We start from the raw sequence: 20,673 nt of genomic DNA on the forward strand, positions 1-20,673 counted from the left end.
TTCACTGGAGTGTAAATATTCAGTAGAAATGAATGCTCGGGTAAACACGTTATATAGGAACCAGTCTATTTACCATTTACGTATGCAAACAGAAAATAGGTTGTATGAATTTCCAGTCCGGGGTTTGTGTTGTAATGTTTAGTATTGGAAAATTGCTTGATTTTATTATCATTTTAGTAATCTTAAGCTTTAGCTCTAACAAGGGTTTTGGTTTTGTGCTGGTTCCTATTGGGACGTTTTTGTTATTCCAGTTATGAGTTTTAGTCCATGTCATATTGTTTAATACCTCCTTTTATTTGAATTATTTTATTTTATCCCATCTTGTGTTTCATCAGATTCCCTGTTTTGCTAATTTATACCACTTGATTATTTTGATATGGAATGCTACTTTAGTAGTGTCCAAGAATAAAAAATATTAAGCTGAAATGAGGAAAACCTGAAAGTGTGACCATTTTTGTCACATTTGTGTGAAACTTACAACTTGAACCCTGCTGGGACTTGCTTGTTGTTGCCATGGTGACTCATGTTGCTGATGAAGTCAAGAGAGGTTTGGTAAAATGAGCTGAAATGAAATTTATTTTGTTTAATGGTTTATATGACTATTTTAGATATCTGCTGATAAACACCAGCAGTGGATGAAAATGTTTAAACTTTGCAATGTTTTACCTGATTCCTGTTTTCTTAAAGCACAGGATGATGTGCTCTCTGAGTCAGTGCTCTTATGCTCTTGTTATTCATTCTCTAACACTTGGCCTAAATTCAGTGTGGACTCATTCACACTCTCTGGTGGGTTTTCTAGAGTACTTGCATTGACTGTGCCCACAGTGCACTGGTGTGTGGCACTAATCTGAAGCTCTGCAGACTTGTCAGACTGCCACTAGTCACAGAAGGTGCTGTGCCTAGCAGCTTAATGCCCAGCCAACAGAAGAAAGCCTAAACAATTTTACACCACTGCATTACAATCTTACAATGGCATTGGACAGTTTAAACACATGCACAGGAGACACACAAGTCCACATGTAAAGATATTCAACGATTTATTGATTGCTGGGCATGCATGGACTGATGAAGGTCATCTTTTCTTTATCATCTGAGGTTTCATCAGGGAGAGGTTCCGAAAGACAATACAAAACAAAGAAAAGAAATCAGAAAGAGGAGGGGAAAGCACTAAGCTAACAAGTATAAGTAACGCAATGTATTGCTTCGTTTTTTGTTGTGGAGATTTCAGAAATTCTCTTTACTTAAAAATGAAAATGGAGAAAAAGCTTCAGAAGTCTATTCATCCATCCATTTTCTGCCACTTATCCAGTGGCAGCAGTTTAAGCAGCAATATCCAGAGCTCCCTCTCCCCACCTGTGATATTCACCATTTGGCTTCAGCTGTGCCGTCAATGCATTTCCAAGCCAGTCGAGATCTCTTTTATGATCTCATTATTTTGGGCACAAAAGAAGTGGCAGGCCTATGATCTACAGCAGATGAACAGAGTATGAAAATCATCTCCTTAAGAAAGAGAAAATAACCCAATAAAGACCTGAGATGGGGCTAGTTGATGCATCTACTGCTTGATAAAACTTGAAATCGTCTCAGTGAAGGAGTAGCTGTCCAGAAGGGAAATGGGGAGAGAAAAGGCTGTGTTATGCCAAATTACACAAGAAATAGACTGAAGACCAGTGGCAACAGATTGTATGGAGTTAGGATTTCACATTTGATCTTTTGTTCCAAATCATTGTTGGTATGTATGACAATAATGAGGATACACAATGATCTGTAGAACACAGTAGATGAAAGCTCTGTCATAGTTGGTCTGCATTTTTAGCCAGTGGTGTTGGGGGTCTTATCAAAGGTAATCAATTATGAACATAGAAAGGTCCTGTTAGATTTTAATCCACCATGCAATATGATCTGGAAAGTATTTGATTGACATTTTTCAGCATGACAGTGATCCCAACCACAGTGTGAATGCACTAGAAGCATACCTGGGTAGAGAAATAAACCATATTGAAACTAGAGCTATCAACGTTAACGCGCTAATGCGTCATCACAATTAAGTCAATTAAAATTTTTAACGTATTTAACCAATCTGCAGCGCAGAATGGACAAACTTTGGACAAACTGCCCGTTGACAGAGACATTTCAGAGATTTTGAGTCATTCTGCACTCCAGATGGGTTAATTTAGTTAAAAATTTTAACTGTGTCAATGGTGATGACAGATTAATCAGCGTTAATGCGTTAAGGTTAACATAACGTTGAAACATAACAACGAAAAAGTGTGTGCATTTGTATTTGTTTCTATATTCTGATTGCAAAAGCTGTCAGACAGGACAGGATATTATTAAAAATAAATAAATAAAAAAATAAAAAACGCCAGAGAGCCAGAAGCCAAAGAAGCGCTTTGGAGTGCCTTCAAGAAGTCTGGAGAAAGAATCCTGAAAAAAAATGAAAGACATTACAAGAGCTCACCTAAGACACTCCAGGCTTTGTTGAAGAATAAAGAGTTTGGCTTTTATGTTTGCCGGTTTCAAAAAATTACTGCACCCATTTCCTATTTTCCCAGCTAAATATAAAAAATGGGGCTTGGTTTCAGAATTTTGCACTGCTGTATTGTAGGGAGGAACGTAGATTAACTCTTAAAAAAAAGAAAGAAAGCTAATTGCTAATTAGACATCCTGTTTTTTTCTGAGTTTTGCATGATCTGACAGGGTGGAGTTGCTGGGACGTCCACTCTGAGGATGATTGGAGCAAAAGATATCAAATTTGGATGCATCACTCTAATCAGACCTGTTGCCTCTGATTTTCAGTTCAGTTCTTACACCAGAAATTTCTCCCTGTTTCCCTTCTTTAAGAATGGCTTCTTGGCAGCCACCTTTCCCACTGAGACCATTCAGATTGATCAACTAGTAGATTTTTTTTGACGCCTTCTTGGAAGAAAAATATGAAGTGACAAGGGGTCAAGACTTTTGCACAGTATTGTGTATGTATATGTATCCCTCTTTTGAAGAAAAATTAAGAACTTGACAGTCTGACCTTGCTAAACATAGCAGGTAAGTAAGTGAAATTTATTTATATAGCACTTTTTAAGACACAAATCTGTTACAAGGTGCTTTACTGGGAATCTAAAACAATATTATAATAATCACATGAACAGCTAGACAGCAGTTCCCATTCCATTTATTATATATGATTTATAAATTGACACACTCAGACACTCACATTGAAAGTATAAAAAATACAAGACTACAGAGTTTTCTAGACTTTTTAGTGAGGTCTCTTCTTCATTGCTTTAATATATTATTTTAACTTAAATGACAAAAATGGGAAATTCCTATTTTTCTTAGGATAGTTTTGACAAATCCATTCATCAAGCAAGTTACTATCATTTATGTCATTTTAAAATGATATCAGGGCATAGAAAACAGAATCACATGCAGCCAGCAACTTTTTACTGAATCTATACAGCACATCCTATAAATAAAATTGACTTTCGAATATATGTGCTTCAAGTTTCATTGTACTTTGTATTACAAAATGTAAGGAAAGGTGATATCACAAGGGGAAAAACTGAAATGTCAAGGAATGATTAAAGGTTGGGCTGACTTTTGAGCACTAGCTAACTGACAGAGTCATGACTTTTTCAAATACACAGGTCAAAAAAGGGCTTGGCTGAACAATTTTCAAATTGCTGCAACACATGACTGATTCTTTAAAACTGATTTAAAAATGTAATCACTGTGCTGGCAGGCATTTGAGATTTAGATACTACAAAAGCAAAGTCGAGAAATGTTCTACGCTTACAAATAATGAACCAACATGGTTGAAGTGTCTTTCACACACCAGGTGACAGTAGCACCTTTGCGCTCTGGAACGCATTCTTTTCTATAGCTTGCATCGTGCAAGAACAGATTACCATTGCGTCAAGAAAAATGCAGTGCAAGCGTGGCAGCTGTGGAGCACTTCTGCATGCGGTGTAATGGAAATTTGTACAACCAAAAGAAAACACAGAATGATGGGGAAAGGTTACACATTACACATAAAGATCACAAGTGGTTGCAAAATAATAATTTTGTAGTACAGACCCAAGCACAGCACAGCACAAATTTTGAGCCATTCGCTCAACCTAGCAATCAGTGCACAAGCCACTTTCTATGTGAAATGGTTTCATTAAGAAATATTTCTAAAACTTCTGAAAACAATGAGTAATATGTAATGATTCCAGTTTGCTAAAACCAAAATAGGAGGGTGTAAGACACAGATGAATTAAAACTAGTGCAGCACAAATACACAGCTAATGTCTCCTTTAAACATGTATGTACCATATAGCTACTACTCTGGCTCACCTTGCTCTAAGAACAATAACCTGCTCCTGCTGTTTACTCATATAGTTTCATTTATTAATATATCTAAAAAATACATAATTTATCGATATCAGACCATTTTGTATGTGCATGGTTTTGTTTGCTTATTTTTGTTGTAGTAGATAACACTCACTATTCACAGTGCTTAAAACTAAACAGTACAGGCCAACACACAGTGTGGCTGATAGCTGGCACCATTCCAATATCCATTAAAATGTAACTCAAGCCCAATACTGCTCAGCTGATTTTGCAAAGCACCCATGAACAACTACTGAATTGAGCCACTCTTCAAAGTACTGTCTCGGGAAAGAGGAAAATAGTGTTTTTGTAAGTGTAGTATTCCTACCAAAGCAGCATACATACATCAGTTTTTGTTTTAAATCTCACTTCAGAGTTGTCTTATTATGAGTATTTATGCTTCCATTAAAATTTTTTATATTTTAGCTCAGTTGCAGCTATTTTTTTTACATATAATATAATATAATATAATAAGAGAAACTACAATTTCTGTAGTTAATTCGTGAAATAACCTTGCATAGGAAAGTTATATAGTTACGAAAATTATAAATAAATTTCATTTTTTCAGCATGGTATTCACTCACAGAAACGGACAATCATTTAAAGAGGCTATAATTCAAAGAATATACAGAACTTGTTAATTTAAATAAAATGAAAACACCAGAATTTTCCTTTGTGCACACCTTAGCAAAAGAAAATGTATCATAAATGATCAGCGTACTAATAATTAAATTTTATTTAAATTAAGTGTGGCTGATAAAAGGTATGTTAAAAAAATGTAAAAAATGTATTTTACTCATTCTGCACCTGACAGGAAGTATTCTGATAAAGATTAATACTGACGAAGTAAACATGAATATATATATTATTTTGATAACAAAATAGTTATCTACAAATGTTTTGTTATTGAGTGGATATATAAATATGTATAACAATATATATGTATTTCTATACATATATATTTACAACTAAAGGTGCACTTAAATAATGTCATCAAGGAGATGTGGGGTGCCTATCCAATCCAACGTCCTGGGCTCTGAAGCAGCCATAATCATGCACATAAACTGTTTACCAGTCCTCTTATCAATAGGATAGATTGTAGTAGGAGTGAATCTTCTGTTACTTTCCACAAACTCACAGAGCTGCTGATACACTTGTGGGTATTCGTGGCGTAAGAAAACCCCTCGAATCCTTAACTCTCGTTGTATATTAATGAAACAAATTTCTCTGGCCTTCCGGCCTTCTTCTCCCTCTTTGTCGAGATCTGCTGTTCCTGGGGGTGGAGTAAGGATCAGTGTTTCCATGTCACTCTCTTGCTTGTGAACCTTTCTCTCTGGGCTAAACGAAGCCAATGCTACTTTTGCATATTTTCTGACAGTTGGAGCTTGGTTCCTTGGTGATGGCCCTTCAGGCAACTGCTCACCTACAGCAATGGATACATTTAAGATGAAACATTCGTTTGGGTCATACTCTTTACCAGCTTCCTGCAGTTCTTTACAGTACTCCCCTAGGTTGTCTTTGAAGCTTTCAAGCTCTCGAAGGGACAAATATGTAGGAGACATAAGTAAACTATCCAGACCATACTGCAAGAAGTTACTAGATGACAAAGGGTTAGGAAAACCAAGGAAGAGAACTCCTCTACCTCGAGAAAGGTAGCCAACTTTGGCAATACGGGAGAAGGCTTTGTGGACTTCAACAGTCTCCCGACAGTGTTTGATGATATGACGGCAAGTGCTACCAATTCTTCCATACAGGCAGCTTTCTTTATGAATATCCCAGTCCTCCCTGCGACAATTTCGAGAGCAGTAATAGGTGTAACAGCTATGGCAGGATTTAAAATAAAGGCAGGCATTGAATAGGGTTTCTGTCCTCCGGCATTTGTTGTTAGAGCACATCATTGTATCATCCTCATCTGGGCTCTGATCAGGGGAACACTCGTCTGCACTCTTCATTACATCACTTGCCCCATCTATATCTCGAAAAGCATCAGGATTCATTCGGATCGAGGTGGGTTGTTTGTCCAGAGGAGCTGCTTCTTCTGTGCCTGTCTTTGAACTCTTTCTGGACAAAGACACTGCTTCTTCCTCATCAATTAACTTCTTTAGTTGGTCCAGAATGTCTTCACTTGCCCTTCTGCTGGGTGGCTTATAGTCAGTCACAAGATCAGCCAGAAGTTCATCAAGTTGTTCAAGACTTTGCTGAAGTGAAGCATTGTCATGTGTCTTCTCTTTGGCTGAGCTTTCAAAGTCCCGATGAATCATTTCTGGACTCTCTGTGCTTCTGGTATCAAGAATGTCCCAACTGGCAGATCGTCCTTCAGCCTTATTAAGGCTACTTGATCGAATGTCATTATCTGTGATTGTTATTTCAGGGGTGACAAACCAGAGTTTACTGGAGCTGCTCTTTGATATCTCTGTTGGGCTTTTGTCAATCAGTGAGTTGTCAGACATTGACAAGGCTGCATAGCGTCTTGGTGAACTAGAGAGATTAACAACCACTGGTTGTGGTTTTTCACCAGCAGATCTCTCGGGCTTTCTGGAGTCAAGAAGATCATCATAACTCTGACCTCGCTGTACAGGAAGAGGCTGTTCTCTTTCCACACGTGAGTTCAGAATATTGTCCCAAGACCTTGAGTAAGATTTGGAATCTGTACCAAATCTTTGAGGTTCAACACATGGGTTGGTATACCACGGAGTCAGTGCAGGCTCTTGTTGTACTCTTGTTGGAGTGACTTGAGATGCATGAGAGGGAGGATTGGTGGTGTAACCAGATGCATCTGAACCATACCAGTCATCTGTTTGTGAATGCATTACTCTAGCATGTCTTCTGCCTTCAGTGTAATATGCCCTAGCTGGGACATGGTGCTCTGGTGGCATTGCATACATCTCACTGGAATAATAAAACCTAGGTGGAGCAGTCTGAATTTGATAAGACCTTGGATCATCCCCATAAAATATTCTTGTTGGAGGTGTCTGTATGATATATGGCCATGGTTCATTTGCTGCATAGGGTTTGGGATACCCTGTCTTCATAGAGTATGAATAGGGCTCCATTTCAGAATAATATGGTCTTGTAGCTACAGCATGCACTATTCGAGTTCTTGGATCTTGCACAAATTGGACTTTTGGAGTATATGCTTGTCCAGGTGTGTAACGTTCATCATGAAAGTAAGAACTTGGTTGAGGAGGAGCAGTAGTAACATATCCCCCTGGGTCATCTGCATAAAAGAACTTAGTTGGCACATTAGGACTAGAGTGAGCTCTGCGTTCTCTGCCATAGAAATCACCTGATGAAGGCATCCTCTGCAAGGAAATCTCCATAGGTTGTACATAACTACTTGGCATGCTACGGGAATATTGATAACTTTGTCGACTTTCTGTAACAAATGAGTCAGTGGGAGTAGGCGTTCTAGAATATGAGAAATGACGTGGCACAGTCAGGCTCCTAGTCCCTGCACTGTGGTGTCTCTGCCAGGGTATGTCCATTTGAGGTGTGGCATTTTTCCGTCCTGAATGATGTAATGTTGCATCATCAGGCTTGATGTCAACCCGACACCTGACATGAGGGCTAGTTGCTGGTTTATCCAGACCTTCATCCTCAAAATTATCAGCAGTGTAGTGAGGAGAATATCGACTACTGTCACCCATTTGTGGCTGCAACTTAATGGGATGTACTTCTTGCATATGAGCCCTGGTTGCTGCATAGGAGGGTTCCCTATGTGGTGATACTTCTGGTCTCCGACGGGAGTCTCTATAATCCCTTTGGAACTCTCTGCCCTTCCTTCCTGAAGATGATGATCCTTCAAGAGACACGGCAGTGAAAGTTGTCTGGACTCGAGGTGCACTTTTTGACCTGGTCCTTCGTTTTTGTTCAGGGACAATTACCTCACTGGCCATATCTGTTGTCACTGGCTGAGGAGTCAACCTGTGACTAAAAATGTCAGGAGCAGAAAAACGGTACCTCTGCCGGTGGCCCAACACATTCCAGGCAACATCTTGGTTGGATGCCTGCCTATCTCCTTTCCTGTATGGAGAATCCATAGGATATTTGTGTGATTTGGGGTACTCCAGTGACTTATAGTCAAAGGTACGGCAGTGTCTCTTATTGTCTTTGCTTTTACCGTCCTCCAGTGTGTTGGAATTTATACTATCACATTGTTTGGAAGATTGTAAGGACTTATAGAGTGAAGAAATGGGGATCACTTTTATGTCTTGATGCACCGTTGATACCAGTATGTCAGGTGGGTCTGTGCGTGTCATCTTAAAGGGATTCCTCTAGTTTTCTCCATCAAGTTGCTTTAATGTTGATGTTGCCTGGAGAAAAACAAAGAATTTCAGTCACATTTTGTACAAACATTAATAACGAAAATTTATATTAAATTCTGCAAACTATTCAGCCTTCTAGGACTGTTGTAGATCAAAACAAGATCAGTACTACAAATTTAGTCGAGCAAAATTGTACCGCTCTAAATCGTGGAATTGAAAAAGGTCATCAAATTTTTTCTCCATTTCAAGATTAACTTTCCTTGTGAACAACTTGGAATAGAGTTGCTGCTGACACTGATGCAGCTAGTGAGATGCCACTTAGGCAACTACTTAACTAATAAGATATTGAGGGTGGCAACAATCAGTTGGGGGCAGCAGGGAGGGGGCCCCCGTTATCTTCAATCGAATTTCCCACATTGACTAAAACTTAGCAATCCCCAGACCCAATGCCTAGCTGTACACACACACACACACACACACACACACACACACACAATGCACAAAGACACATATCTATCCACATCGACCCGACCCTCCAAAATGCATATGAACACATGCCCTCCCAGAGCCAACACTGGAATGCAGCCAGCCTGGCCCCAGATCACCAGCCAACCAGTATGGGGTCTAAATAGTGAGTATGACTGTATGAGAACTAGAGTGCTATTAAAACTGAGGGGACAGATGCAAGATGAGCAGGTCACCCACTGCCCATAACACGAAGAACCCGGGACCCATGCAAACAGCTTGCATGGGTCCTGGGCCCACTTTTCTTATTCTCTCTTCTTCTGTACACCAGAGCACCGCTGCTTCAGTTTTCAGGCCCCTCTTCTGTGGAACCAGCTTCCAGTTTGGATTCGGGAGACAGACACTATCTCTACTTTTAAGATTAGGCTTAAAACTTTCCTTTTTGCTAAAGCATATAGTTAGGGCTGGACCAGGTGACCCTGAATCCTCCCTTAGCTATGCTGCAATAGACATAGGCTGCCGGGGGATTCCCATGATGCATTGAGTTTTTCCTTTCCAGTCACCTTTCTCACTCACTATGTATTAACAGACCTCTCTGCATTGAATCATATCTGTTATTAACCTATGTCTCTCTTCCACAGCATGTCTTTTATCCTGTCTTCCTTCTCTCACCCCAACCGGTCGCAGCAGATGGCCGCCCCTCCCTGAGCCTGGTTCTGCCGGAGGTTTCTTCCTGTTAAAAGGGAGTTTTCCCTTCCCACTGTTGCCAAAGTGCTTGCTCATAGGGGGTCATATGATTGTTGGGTTTTTCTCTGTATCTATGAAGCACCTTGAGGCGACTTATGTTGTGATTTGGCGCTATATAAATAAAATTGAATTGAATTGAATTGAATGCAGACCACCCCTATGGAACCAGGGGCCTAACCAGAAAATCTGCGACCCCCGCATCAGAGCCCCAGGTTGAGCTCCTGGACCTGCAAAGAAGAGGCAAGCCACCCGGCCTGGGGCCAGCACCCATCTCCAGGCCCCTCCAGGCCCCAGGAATCCGCTAGACACCCATAGCCCTAGAGACCACCCCCAGCCACCTGCAATGCAGGCAGGGAGAGGGCACTACAGTCGACAACTATCACCAACAAAGTAATGTACTTGATCAGTGGGGACCAGAGATAAATAAAAGAAACAAGATGATAACAGTAGATCTATACGTAAAATTCTATATTGAGTTATACAGAATCTGTTTTTTTTTAATTATCCTTTCATGATTATAGTTTTAATTAGTGATGTGTAAGGAAGTAAGATGTATATGTGACGTATTTACTTTCCTAGCAAATTCACTTACGTCACCTAAGCTACACAACTACGTGGGGTTGGGATATAGACACTAATTCATATGGATAGGTCCTCATATGGATGGGTCCTGTTCAGCGGTTCTCTGCCAGAACCTATATGACCAGGAACACAAGATCATATAGCATGCATATAGTTATCTGTTGTGTGCATATAGTTATCTGTTGTGTTCACTGTTCAGTGTGTGCATAGTCTGTAAGGCACAGTTGGAGCATCCTTTGTCCTGTGTAGTGTGTTCTATGTATACTTTTGTATTGTATAAGTTGTAAATTGGTGCTTTTAGTCATTTTGAAGGTGTGTAAGCATATTTGTGTCTTGAAGTTTTGGTCTGGATTGATGGAAAGACTTCGCTCCCACTTTGTGGTTGGAAAGGAAATTGAATCATCATTTTAATAATAATATTTTTGATAACAATTTGGGGGTACAGGTAGGGCTGGGCGATATGGCCTAAAATTCATATCTCGATATTCTTTAGCTGGATGGCGATATACGATATATATCTCGAAATTTTTTTAAACCCATAAAGTAAGAACAAAAAGAGAGTTCTTAGTCAAAGCTGTGTCCCAGATGTTGTTTTTGTGCATAACAAAACGCTCACAATTGTGCAGTCAAAATGTAAGCTAACAGACGCTGAGCATAATAACAAAGCCAGACAGATTTCGCAGCTGCTCTGTTCCCAAGTTCTACTGCGTGACTGACAGCCTTGAGTTTTAAATCCGCTTCGTAACCGTGTCTCTTACAGGTGCCATTTGTGGTCCTTATACGCACACAATACGGTAATATTACGTTGAAGAAGGTATGCATTACTCTGTGAGGCTCCAGACTATGGTAGCCATAATGCTCCAACAATCCATCAAGCGGTGTGGCTTCGTATCTTACCAAAGTCGTACTAAAGCATTTTTGACAGATTGCTACCACATAAAATCGGTTTGCAGTCAGTAAGCACAACCAGAATTCATACATAAGGCACACTGTCGATTTTTGAGAAAATGAAAGGATTTTAGTGTAAGGTTATAGTTCAAAAAATACGGTACACGAGTTTTGTAAGGTAGTTTGTTTCGGGGCAGGAGGCTGGGAGACTTCGCGGTCTGGGATACAGCACTCTTCACACCCTCTTCATTTTGCACTTTATGGCGCTGTTGTAAATAGTGAAAATACTAGTAGTGCTAGCTGCACGGCGTCAACATGTTAATGACGTAACCACTAACCGCAACGCTAACGCGTTGACACTGTGCAGCCCCATGCACGGGGCGATCCACGGTAACTCATTAACGGAGATTTGCCGCGTTAATACAGTTATGGAGTTAACGTCATTTTAACGAGAGTAACGCTGCAGCACTAAAATAGTAATCTCCAAATGTTTTCTTTTTACCGACCAGCTGCTCTTTGATAGCTGCCGTGTCCATCTTGTCGTTACCTGCAGGTGAAGCGATGGGGGAGGGGGAGTTGTGTTCAGTGAAGGAGAGAGGCGAGGCCGAGTAACGCAGCGCAGAGACAAAAGTGGATGAAAGAGAGGCAAACTTGCGGTTCCACTATATTGATATAAACGATATTGTCACATCTCTTATCTCATATAAAAATATATTGATATATTTAAAAACTTGATATATTGCCCCGTCCTAGGTACAGGAATGTAATAATTCATAATCAAGTTCAGTTCATTGGGATTAAATCTTTCCTGTTTGATGGATTTCAATTCCTGATATTCAAGAAACTTACTTTTGCTGATGAATTTCTGAAATGAAACAGAGTTTCTATCTTGAATAACATGCAACGGAAATTTGGTATTTCTACACCACCATTGTGTTTTGGCTTTTGTAGAGTTTTAAGACTTATTTGTGGAAATTCTTCCCATGAGAAATATAGGTAAAGTTTTCCAACATGTAAGACCATTTATAGTAGAGGAATATGGTTCAACTGTACCATATCTGAGACCCTGGGAGAAAAATAATTATACCTAAATATCTAAATGTTACCTGACTATAGTGACACAGTGGAGGTGTTCTAAAAATTAAAATTCAGAGGCAACTGTTGATTTGCTCCATTTGATGGAGTAGTTTGATATAGATGAATACTTTTCTATTAATGTGATTGTCCTCAGAAGATAAGTTTGTGTGTTACCAAGGACAAATAATACATCATCAGCATATAAGCTTATCTTACGGTTTGTATTTTCTTTTAATATTTACATTTGTGTCGGACTGCTGCTGATAATGACTCAATGAAAATGACAAAAAAGGAAGTGGCAGAGTGGATAGCCCTGTCTGGTGCCCATTTGTAGATTGATCTTACTTTCCAAAGCTCCAAAGTAAGCAATAATCTATTACATTTATTAGTTTGCATGTGTTAGTGGCTGAGTATCTGCTCCTGATAAAACCTGTTTAGTCAGGGTGTATTATAAATGGAGTGATTTTTTTCTTAATCTTCTTGCAAGGGCTTTGCAAAGTATTCTGTGGTCTAGATTTATGTGTGACATTGGGCAGTAGCTGGATGGTAGTCATTAGTCATCTATCTTTGCATGGTTTAAGAAGTAGACTAATGATGGTAGGGTTCTTAAACTTAAGCTGGTTAAACTTAGAGGTGAGGTGGAGGTGACTTGTACCTCGGCTGCAGAAGAGGATGGGGCAGCATCCTCACCTGGGACAGTGCTAGGGGAGCGGATAGCCATCATTTAATCATCATTTAATTGGGGCTGCTGTAGCTCAGTAGGTAGAACAGGTCACCTAGTAATCAGGAGGTTTTCCAGGAACACCCAGTCAAGTCATAAGCAGAAAGAATAAACAACTGTTGAAACAGACAGGCATAACATTACATGGTTTTGAACTACTAATGCTGCTGAGACCAGTTGGGAACAAGTACAACTTATTGCCAGCAATGTGGACCAAGCTCTCACGACAATGGCTTGTAGTAAATACTCTGTACCCTGAAGGATGTGTTTTATGCCTTCAGGTTCACAAAGCACATGTAGACTGGTTGGGAGAACTCTCTGCAGACTCAAATATCCTCAAGAGGAAAAAGAGCTGGTCCAGTGTTCTACTACCAGGAAAAAGACCACTGAAGCTGATGTTCCAATAGGACAAAGTCTCCTTTCTAGTACCTTGGCATTGACCTTCTTAGGGAGGCTGAGTAGTGTGATGCCCCTATAGTTGGAACACTGTTGGTGATCCCCCTTCTTAAAGACAGGAATCACCACCCTGGTTTCCCAAACAAAAGGTTCTGCTCCAGATTTCCACGTGATATCAACCAAGACAGCCCTACAACAAGTAAGGCCTTAAGGAGGTAGATGGCTCCATTCACCTCTGGTTTGTTGGTTACCACCTCAACAGGCACTGTCACAGAGAGCCTGTGAACTTTCAGCACACTGCAGTGTCTTTAATCTATCTGTTGTGTATATTGCTACCACATTACTTTAAAAAAAAATCATCAATGGAGTTGCTAAAAGCTCCACCTGGAAAAACCTCAGGAACTGCCACACCAGTCTGGGTCATTTTGGACTCCTTTTATAGTAAAGTTCCTTGGTGGTTCGATTCCTTGTTCCTCCATACCAAAAATCCTCGGACAAGACACTAACCCCCACCTGCTCTCCAATGCATCCATTGGAGTATGAATGCGTATGAATGTATGTTAGTTAGAAAGCACCGACAAAGCATAGACAACAGTGCTTGTGTGAACGGGTGTGTACGGATGAATGTGGCGTGTTGTATAGAGCGCTTTGAGTACTCCAGGAGATTAGAAAAGCGCTATATAAGAATCAGAATCAGTCAACAAACTGCTCGAAATGCATTGACAGAAACAGTTCAGGTATTTTGAGTAATTCTGCACTCTAGATGCGTCAATTGTGTTAAAAATTTTAATTGCGTTTACCGTGATGGCAGATTAATTTGCGTTAACGCGTTAATTTTGACAGCACTAGTAAAAATACATACTCACATACTCACCCAACATTGAGACACACAGAACGCAGTATACACACTCTGCTCCCAGGTCCAGGCACCAACATGCCCAGAGGGGCAATCTGACCCCAGACCAAGGATATGGTTCCCTTTACTCTGGGGTGGAGACTAGCAGACTGCCCCGGTCCCGCAGCAGCAGGGAAGTCCACCAGCCCAGACACCAACCAGACCTCCTCCTGGCCCCCTGCCCCAGAGAGCAAACAGCGAATGGGGGTGTGAGAAGAGGGAAGAAATTAGCGATGAGGAGGCGAGGAAAGGGGTGGGGGGGAAAGTACCCCCCGCCCTGCAGCCAGCCTTCTCGTTGACCCCCATGGGCACACCTGTTCCCCCAAATCCACCAAGGGCAGAGAGCTCAGGTCCATCGAGACCGGGGCTCACAGCAACAGCACTACCATGGCCCACAGAGCCCACATAGCCCATTCGACCCTACTGCAGAGGAAAACTACACCCACCCCAACATTCAGTCAACTCACAGACTACACCTGCAGAGTGTATTCCACAAGAGCAGAAACCACCTGCAAAAGATGGTAACAACCTCCCCGCCATCTAAAGAGGCCCTAGCTCTACAAATGCACCAAAGGCCCCGCGTCAGTGCCAGGCCCCATTGCATGCACCCACGCACAACTCCGGTGATACAGGAACCAGGCCCCCAGGCTAGCCAGAACACCAGCTTGGAAACAAAGCACCCACAGAACCCCAAGTCCCCAAGCCTGGCCCGGACCCGCACTGCAATGTCTGCCAGCATAGACCTCCCCGAGCCCTGCTGCATGCAGCCACCATAAAGACACCACCCAAGAGCCACCAGAGCCCCATCCCAGCCAGCACTACAGCCCCCAGGTCAAGACCCCCAAAAAACCCACTCCTAGAGAACCCCCAGACAGTCTGCTTAGGATTTGCAGAAGGCAGTGAGAGCCATGTGGACTGTGTTCATCTCCATAGTGAAATCATTTAAGTCACTCAGCAAGCAAAGGGGAGGCTGAAATGTTACATTTCAGACATTGATAGTCTTCGCATATCCTGCGCTAAAATGTCTGAAAAAGTGGACAGAAGCAGAGAGCGGGGATATAATTGTCAGGTGTATTGTCTTGACAGTGTGCGCAGAAGATGTAAAACCCATCCTGAACATCCGCTGACCTGTATAGTGCACCCTGTGTAGTATTTTATATTGTAGACTGTGATTTCTAATCAAATTAAATGTTTTTAAACATGTCTGAAGAAGAACATGTCAGAAGCTGTTGTCCAAGCTGACTGATAGATCCGCCTCCTATTTCACAATAGGAAGTGATATTGATTCATTTATTTAGGAGTGTCCTGTATATTTTAGACAGTAATTTGAGGGGTTTTGAGATTAAGGAATTATACCACACTTGGTGGTGTTTATAATTTGACTTGATTAGGCTTAAATTTATTTTTTACTATAGATTTAATTTGTTAATATTCTAAAAATCTATTCTTGATAATTCCATATTGTTTAGCTAATCTGTCAAACGGTATAAAGTCTGTTTTTTCGATTATTCATAACTGTTCAAAGTATTTAATTCGTTTACAACTCAAATCTGCAAAGTTTATCATATCATTGTTCTGTAGTATGTCAGGGTTGTTCCAAATGGGTGTTCGAAGACCATGGGATCAATGAAGACTCAGTCATTTTTAGAAACTCCCACCATGCTGTTAGAGAGGAGCTGATATTGATGCTTTTAAAGCAATGAGCTATCATCATTGAACTACCGTTCATTAGCTCAATGATGATTGAGCTAATGAACGGTAGGATTTAAATCTCTACATTTTCCATAGTTCCAGTTCTACATCCACTACTCACTCCACCACACCAATCTTAGAACTGAAGAAGCTTCTCAGATGAGAGGTGAAACATCTTCAAGAAACTAAAAGAAGTCCAGATGTTTTTCTTTCCAAGCTACTTAGACTACCTAGACATTTTTTGTTCTGTACTGTCAAATGTTTGAGGCATGGAAGCCTTGAAAATCTAAATTATAATACAGTATTAAAAACTGAAGTTGTTATACATGTGTACTTGATTTTTTTTTTTTATTGCGGTATTAAAAAATATATCACATATACCAAAATACTTATAACTACAGAAGAAGGTAAGAAGACTTTTAAACTGATACAGGAATTCTGTTCAGGAGCAGTATATGGGAGGCTGTGTGTGAAACTCCTTCATCAAAGCTTTTCAGTTGTGCCCAACACGCCTAACACAGTTTTTGGTTCAGTAAAAACTACTACTTTCATATTAAATATTCAAATGGACAGATCTGACCAAAAGATGACATTGGGAACAGATGAAATATTTCATGGTAAAAAATAAGATGGAAACATAACAGTGAGAATATGGCATATACTTTATACAGCAGTAAGAAATTACAGCAACAGCAAAAAATTATATACTGTAACAGGCTTCAAAATATAAGCCCGTTGTTCCTGGGAAAATTTGATCTTTTGAAAACATCTCCCAGTGATCTTTTTAAAATAACACACTTATCATGATAATTTAATGCTTGCTAAAGAACCAATACCAAGGAAAAGCAACAAGCAGAAGGGATTTGTTTGGGCCAAGAAACACAAGGAATGGACATTAGACCAGTGAAAATCTGTGCTTTGGTCTGATGAGTCCAAATTTGAGATCTTTGGTTCTACCCGCAGTGTCTTTGTGTCTTTGGTCTCTACATGCATAGTTCCTGTCATTAAGTATGAAGGATGAGGTGTGATGGTGTAGGGGTGCTTTGGTGGTGACACTGTTGGGGAATTTATTCAACACCGAAGGGACACTGAACCAGCATGGCTACTAGGGCTGCCACAAACGATTATTTTGATAGTCGACTAGTCACCGATTATTTTTGCGATTAGTCGACTAATCAGATCATCATCCATTAGACGTAAAACTACAGCTTATTGCACCAGCAGCATCTGCTCTTATATAACTATCATTAGCTTACAGCTTTAAGTGTTTAAGGTCTGTGCTAACTAAAAATAAAGACAAGATGATAGTTTATTGAATTTTAATGAAATTTGCAGATTGTTTCGGTGAAGATTAATAAACTCCTTGCTATCTAAAATATAACAGGACACTGGAGTATATTCTGGAGCATCTCACACTTCTGATAATCAGCTGTCTGCTTGACGTTTATTCAGCTGTGTAAAAACTATAACTTTAATCTCAGACAAACTGATTTACTCAGGAACAAATAAAATACTAAAAAAAAAAAGCCAAACAATAACATTTTAAGTTATCTAAGTGACTCATATATATTTAACCTGAGTAGCGAAAGACGGCGGTGGGTTTGAAAACGATTTGCGGGGAGTCCGGTGTTCTCACGGCGCTAGTGAGCCTAGCCCCCGGCTCGCTAACGAGCTAGTGGGTAACAGATGTCTCCGAAAACGTCGGAGCGCTTTTGAAAATATGTGGTGTCCTGATAAACTGAGCAGATATTTGAGGTTTACACAGCTACATTCTCGCCTGAAAATATGTTAAACGTTTATTTTGTGACCCAGAAAGAATAATAAGAGTAACATTAAAACTAACTAGCTGCCGCCATTGTTGGAAACTGCGCTGGGCCGCGCTATGAATTCTGGGACACAGCTGCTTCTTCTTCTTCTTCTTCGGGGTTTAACGGTAGCTGACATCCTTGTACATGCAATGCTGCCATCTTCTGTTTCAGTCCGTTATTACACTCTTAAATCCTGCCACTTATTCCTGCGTCTTTTGTGATCGTACAAAGTTTCAAACGACGCGTCGACTATTAAATCAGTCGTCGACGATTTTGATAGTCGACGTAATCGTGACTAGTCGACAAATCGTGGCAGCCCTAATGGCTACCACAGCATCCTGCAGCAGCGTGCCATCCCATCCCAAACACACCTCCAGCCTGTGTAAGGGCTATTTGACCATGAGGGAGAGTGATGGAATGCTGCATCAGATGGCCTGACCTCCACAGTCATCTGACCTAAACCTAATCGAGAAGGTTTGGGAGGTGATGGACCACAGAAAACAGCCAACAAGATCTTGGAAAACCATTTCATGAAGGACATTGACAGAATGTTAGTGTGCAAAGCAGTAATCAATGCAACGAGTGGCTGTTTTGAATAATATAAAATACAAAACATGTTTTAAGTTATTTCACACTTTTTTGTTTACTACATAATTCCATATGTGCTTCTTCACAGTTTTGATGCCTTCAGTGAGAATCTAAAATGTAAATAGTCATTTAATTAAAGAAAAAACATTAAATGAAAAGGTGTGTCCAAATTTTTGACTGTTAGTGTATGCTCGTATCCAGACAACATCTTTTGCAGGGAAGGAATTGTGTGTTTCAGCAAGATAATGCTAAACCAAATACTATATCAATTACATGTAAAATTCATAGTAGAAGATTTCAGGGCTTTCACCATATGCATGTTCAGTTATGATTCTCTTTTAGATACTAAATCATCACACAAAAAGACATATCTCAGCTTGTCTTGTTGTTGCATGTACGAGGGAAAGGCAATAGCAATGACATCCTAATATAACATTTTTATATCAAGTAAAATTTTAGTCCACGGACAACATGATATGGCATAGCCCTAATGAAAAGCAAAAATCTAACTTCATCCCCTCCCAAACTGAAACAAAATAAAAGTAACTAGGACAAACTTATATGACAGCTGGATGTGTGGTTCATTCATTCTCTGTTTGGATTGTGTATAAAGTGTTTTGTTTTGACGAACATATGAAATTTCAAGACCAAAGTTCAACCCAAGACACACTGTACAGCAGACTTGAAGGCTCCATCTCTTTACTTGTTCTCAATCCAGGTGGAGCAGTCTCTGGTATCTTGTGTGTCAGCCCCATAACTGAACTATTACAAGCAAGCTGATTCCTCACCTCTACAAATGCCCTTTTCTTCTCACTTTCCTGCATCCATTGGCAGACAAATGATGTGTGTAGATGATTGACAGTGTGCTGGATCAATGTTTTTTGCTGCAGTTTCCTCACAATATGTCTATTGTTCTTCTTAGACACCTCTGTATGTGGCCTCTCTGTGGCCACATGCCGACCCTATTGCATTACAGCAGAAATCTGACTTTACTGGTCTACAGTGGTAAAATTATTAGTTTGTATTGACCATTTGATAATGGACCAATTAATATGGGAGGCAATAAAGCAATGATGGGTATTGATGGGTGCAATGATAGGCATTTGCCAGTATTTTTGACATCTGTGTATGAGGGCATACATAGTGCTCAGGGCTAGCACTAGCATTTTTTTTTAAATAAAATGAACTCTCGTCTCAGAGCCGTGAATCAAGCGTGAATAAACGTCGCATGGGATCGCTGGGGTAGCTAATACTGCGCAGGCTACTATCCTGATTGCTGCAGCACATCCTGCAGCTCCTGCTGCTGCCTGGAGCCTGAATCCTTAAGAGGATGATGTCAGTGTTCGATGATGGGAACACATTAGCCTATCGTCAGCCAGCAGAAAGCACAAAAAAAAGTAGCCAAATGAATAATACAAAGAACCAATACCCCATCTATGCTCAGAACATGCAATGCTCTGCGAGCTTCGAGTGATTACAAGCAGTTTAATTATTAGACCATAGATCCGAGAACAAGGTGTACGGTCTGCATGTTGTTCGGCCCGTATTACCGTCGCAGTGTTGTGAAATTAAGCAGAGATTTGCGAGGGGGAGACGATCCAAACGTTCCTGCGTGCATAATAGTGGACAGCGCGATACCGTAAATCAAAAGCTGCATCTTACCGCATCAGTTCGGATTCCCAGCTTGTGCTTATCCATTTTCTGTTAGGGACGTGACACGAGGGAGTGTGATAGTGGTTTCTCCGTGACGACATCGAACATGTGCAAAAGGCAAAGCTGCTCCTTATTGGTCAGAATCTTTAGATTTTTTTCCTCCTCCTCCCTACTCGGTAGATTGCTGCGTTACCCTGCTGCAACATCCACACGTATGTCGCCGCAACCCGTGCTCCGTCCCCCCTCCCGCTTTCTCTCTCGCGCTCTCTCCCCCTCCATTGCGCCTGTACCACTGACAGCAACACGCCTGAAACCACCCCTTCCAATGAGGCTGAGTGCCTCAGCCTTTCGCCTGACTGCAATGACCATGTACAAAAGAAGCAAAGCTCTGGCGCACATTTACACCGCGGTTCCAAATTATTATGCAAATGACATTTTTCTCTGATTTTCCTAAATAGTCGATCCAAGTGACAGTCAGCATAATTTTCGAGTCATCAAGCATTAGAGTATAATTGGAATGTTACT

General features: G+C 40.6%; 1 protein-coding gene across 1 annotated transcript; it reads right to left on the bottom strand.

Moving 5' to 3' along the window:
• Nucleotides 1-1,026: 1,026 nt before the first annotated feature.
• On the bottom strand, nucleotides 1,027-20,365 carry ajm1 (apical junction component 1 homolog). The gene is made up of 2 exons (XM_004572820.3): nucleotides 20,158-20,365; nucleotides 1,027-8,684 (listed from the first exon to the last, which is right to left on the bottom strand). Exon 2 carries the CDS (start codon nucleotides 8,628-8,630, stop codon nucleotides 5,352-5,354), a length of 3,279 nt encoding a protein of 1,092 aa, XP_004572877.3. The 5' UTR covers nucleotides 8,631-8,684; nucleotides 20,158-20,365; the 3' UTR covers nucleotides 1,027-5,351.
• Nucleotides 20,366-20,673: the final 308 nt, after the last annotated feature.

This window comes from Maylandia zebra, linkage group LG7, assembly GCF_041146795.1.
Source record: "Maylandia zebra isolate NMK-2024a linkage group LG7, Mzebra_GT3a, whole genome shotgun sequence".
In the NCBI taxonomy this organism is placed as follows: domain Eukaryota; kingdom Metazoa; phylum Chordata; class Actinopteri; order Cichliformes; family Cichlidae; genus Maylandia; species Maylandia zebra.

What these genes read in the sequence shown, in the direction of transcription:
- ajm1 (XM_004572820.3), bottom strand. Translation starts at nt 8,630, where the DNA reads ATGACACGCACAGACCCACCTGACATACTGGTATCAACGGTGCATCAA.